The 4080-nt window shown below is 48.1% G+C and overlaps 1 protein-coding gene across 1 annotated transcript; it reads right to left on the bottom strand.

Annotated features, from left to right (window-relative positions):
- Nucleotides 1–1180: 1180 nt before the first annotated feature.
- NKAPL (NFKB activating protein like) lies at nucleotides 1181–2497 on the bottom strand. The gene has a single exon (XM_084228484.1). It carries the CDS (start codon nucleotides 2484–2486, stop codon nucleotides 1263–1265), a length of 1224 nt encoding a protein of 407 aa, XP_084084610.1. The 5' UTR covers nucleotides 2487–2497; the 3' UTR covers nucleotides 1181–1262.
- Nucleotides 2498–4080: the final 1583 nt, after the last annotated feature.

Below are 4080 nucleotides of genomic sequence, written 5' to 3'. Positions count from 1 at the left end.
ACCAGGATCTTGAGCTTTGCAAAGGGGCTTACCCAAATGAGATTGTTTATTGTTATGAAGTCTCAGGGTTCAGGCAGCTGTCACCCAGTGACAACAGATCATGAATAGGATTAGCCAGTCTCAATGCTAACTCTCTTGACCATATGTCTCCTCCTAATATGATCTTTCTCCAGAGCTCTGCCAACTGTCTCCCCCTCTACCTTTTCATTTCTCCTCCTAGTCTATTGTGGCACCCCGCACCCCAGATCTCCACCTTTTCCTATTTCTATGGAGAAACCCCATATTCCCTTCAATCAGGTACTTGACCTCTAATAGTCAAGGCCAAACCTTTTTTCAATGTTTGGCTTCTGGCACACATACTTTACTGCTTTTAAAAAATTATTCCAAACTGTCATAGCATTTGTTGGTAATGACATTACCCTGCTTTTCATTCAGGTATCCTCTCCTTCCCCATGTAGACCATAAACAGACCAGGTTTGGTCTAAGTGATTGTTTCCCTGGCAACAGCATACTGTGGGTAGCCATGTGACCAGAACTAATCCAAATTAGGCAGACTCTCAGGATTATCTGGACTCTGAAGACAGTAATGTTCTTTCTCTTTTCAGCAGTGGACCAGGAAATATAAAATCTAACTCAGGAGCTTTGGCAGCCCTCTTGTTATTTAAGGGAAACCAGCCTGAAGAGGAAGCTGAAGGTGAAAAAGAAGCCATAGTCCTATTAAAGCTGGGCAGCAAACCTGTCCGCCTGCTGGACTTCTTAGTTATATCCGCTAAACCGTCTTTACTCCTCAGGTTAATTCCAGAAGCATATATTCAGTTAAATCCTTTGCTCTTTCTGAAGTTCTTGAGTCCTCCCTGAGGCAAATGAATGGCTTCATAAGGCCAAAGAGAAGAGTCAGGGCAAGAGGAATTAAAAACAAAACAAAACAAAAAACACTTGGGGATGACAGCGCCTATCATTATCCTGCAATATACTAAAAACTTATGATGGATATAGAAGACAGCAACAAGAGATTTCTTGGGAGAGAAGAAGCAGAGACTGTGTTAAAAGATTACTGATTCTCCCATAGATAGTTCTGAAAACCATGTGCATATACTTTTAGTTAAAAATAACCAAAAAGCTTTCTAAAGAGATCTCAAAATGCAATTTTTTCTTGAGGGACTTATTATTAACATAAGTAGGTACAACAGACCACACAGCCTTTTAAATACTATTTTGGGGATAGAAAAATTGTTTAAAGGCAGGCTGTAATATGAAAACGCTTATTTGTCATCTTTCCCTTTTGTCTTTCTGTATACCATCTCTCGGAAACTGGCTAGGATCTTATTCTCTCTCTTCCGTCGTTCTTCTTGGTTAAAGGATGCAAGGGCTCTCTTCTCATCAGCACTGTAGATCTGGTTCTCTTTACGCAGTCGAACAGCCTCCATTCTGCGATGCCTGCTACCACTCATAACATAACCTGAACATTCAAATGAAGCAATCTCTTCACTCGTGAGCCCGATCTCCCCTCGGCGTGGGATACGCTTCCCGGCTTTGACATACTCAGCCATAGCTGCACCTTCTCCTGGGAGCAGAGCATGGCCATAGTTCAAAGGTTTCTCATCTTGGGAGGTGTGTGTCACAGGCGCTTCTGGACCTATAAGATCCGTGGCATCTGCAATCTTAGGCTGCTTAATCCAGTTATCTTCTGGCAACTCCCCGTCTGAATCCTTATTGCTCGAGTCACTGGATTCTTTTCTTGTTTTCTTACTCTTCTTTTTCTTGGGTTTTTTGGCTCTGTGTTTCCTTTTCTTCTCTTTCTTCTTGGCTTTTTTGGCTCTCTTTTTATCATTACTGGAGCTAGAGTCAGTGTCAGAGTCTGAAGTACTGTCACTATTATCCGAGTATTTCCTATGCTTTCTTTTGGACTTTCTCTTTCTTTTTTTCTTGTTTTTTGAACGACTCGTCTTCTTTTTCCTTTTCCCTTCCGAGCTGGAATCTGAACTGCTGCTCTTTTGAGTCTTTGCCTCTTCATCCTCAACTGGGGTGTGTTCATCAGAGTCCGGCTCAGGAAACTTTGGAGACAGCCCCCACACCTCAGGAGCCCCCAACTCCCCAATTCTTTCTCTTTCTTTCAGCCTCCGCTGCCTAAAGCTCTCCTGCGTCTCCTTCTCGCGGTCTTCCGCCCAGTGGCGGTCGCCCGCATAATGGTGGTGGTGATGGTAGCGGTATCCGCCATAGTAGAACGATGGGGACGAGAAAGCAGAGTTGCGGAGTCCAGGCTGCCGCTCTCGAGACCCCGAGCCGCTCAGTGGGTAAGAGGCGCCGGGGCCCGACCCACCCCACTGCGGCCTGAGGCCCTCGCGGCCGCAGGAGTGAGGGCGGGAACGGCCGTCCCAAGGGGAGCGTCTGGTCTGCGGGAACGGCGGGCTCCTCGACGAGCTGTGTTGGCGTCTCCAAGAGCCCGGGGTGTCGTCGGGATAACGGGGCCTGGACACTGGCGCCATGAACTGCGCTTTCACAGCCCGCCGAATGGCCAACGCCCAGCGGTTACTACAGAGACCGGAGGGACGCCCGAACGCCTCCGGCGCAGGCGCACAAGCAATGGTCCCCGCACACGACTTCCGTTTCCGGCCTGTTGCCAGGCGACGACCCAGCCGGCGCGTGCGCCTTGAGGCATCTTTGACTGATACTGGAAGTTTCTTACCTGGTGGATAAAGGGGCGTCTCCGCCCCGGGTTTCAGGATTTAGACGTCCCCGTGCAGCACGGGAAACCAGTTAGCTTCAGGCTTATTGACGTTACCTCCGACGGCAGGATTATCCCAACGAGCCACTCGTGTCCTCTCGTGAACCCAGTTAGCACCTCGCCATCTTGAGGCCACGGAGCCCGCGCCCCACAGCGCCTGGTTCTTCACGCTGTTTCCAATGCAGCTCGTGTGTGTCTTTAGCCTGCAGTGTCCTCTCCTGGGCTATGAGTAGATGTGAACAGCAGGCTGCAGTCCCTGTCAGCTGTCCCATGCTAGGGCCTTAAGGGTTATTCACTCACACCCCCCAGGAAGAACTCCCGCTCTCACGGGGCGGGGTCGGGGGCGGGGGGAAGATGAGGCATAACACAGACGCCAGCATTTATGGAGTGGCCACTGTGTTCTCCGCAAAGTGCTGGGTAGGTGCTTCCACATATTGTTTAATTCAGTCCTCATAATAACAGTTCCTTTCTTGGCCCTGCCATTAGAAAATGCCACAAGCTGAATGACGTAGCAACTGAAATGTATTTATTGATTCACAGTTCTGAAGGTTCAGATCAAGGTGTGGTCGGGATTATTACGTTTTTAAGACTGAGGAAAACGCTCCCCTTCTGCCTTCTGCTGGTTTGCTGGCAATTGTTGTGTCCCCTGACCTGTCAATGCATCACCCCGTTCCCTGCCTTCATGGTCACATGGTCTTCTCCTTTGTGTCTCTCTCAGGCTTTTCAAATTTCCCATTTTTATAAGGACATCAGTCATATTGCATTAGGGCCCATCCTAATGACCCACTTTATTAATTACCTTTGTTTATCTTGATTACCCCACCACCAAATAAGATCACATTATCACTTATTGGGGTTTAGGGCACTTAACATACCTTTTTTCTGGGGGGGACACAATTTAATCCAGAACAATAGACAAATTTGTATAATCTCTGTTTACAAATGAAGAACCGCAATAAGAGTAGAATCAGGGCCTCCCTGGTGGCACAAGGGGTTAAGAGGCAATCTATGAGGCTGTCCACAGCCACTGCAGCATGAGTTCGATCCCCAGCTAGGGAGCAACCCATGTGGCACAGCAGACCTCTCCTGTCTTCCTGCTGCTCCCTTCAGCAGTGTCTTTCAGTCGGTCTGCCTGTTCTGTTCCCCACTCCATCTCTGGTGAATCCTCTCACCCCCCTCACCGCTGGCCTATACCCCAGCCCTTGTATGCATAAATAAATAAATCTTTGGGGGAAAAAGTAGAATTAGAGACCTACTCAAAGTCGAGAGACTAGGCTACTTGAATTTTTGTGATTTGTTTATTGGCCATTCCAGAGTCCTCATCTGTGAATTGCCAGTGTAGAAGCCTCATCAAT

This window comes from Talpa europaea (genome assembly GCF_964194135.1).
Source record: "Talpa europaea genome assembly, chromosome: 2".
NCBI lineage: Eukaryota > Metazoa > Chordata > Mammalia > Eulipotyphla > Talpidae > Talpa > Talpa europaea.
This window is presented reverse-complemented; position numbering and strand designations above follow the sequence as displayed.

Bases quoted from the DNA above. Each gene is read 5' to 3' on its own strand.
- NKAPL (XM_084228484.1), bottom strand. From the start codon at position 2,486: ATGGCGCCAGTGTCCAGGCCCCGTTATCCCGACGACACCCCGGGCTCT.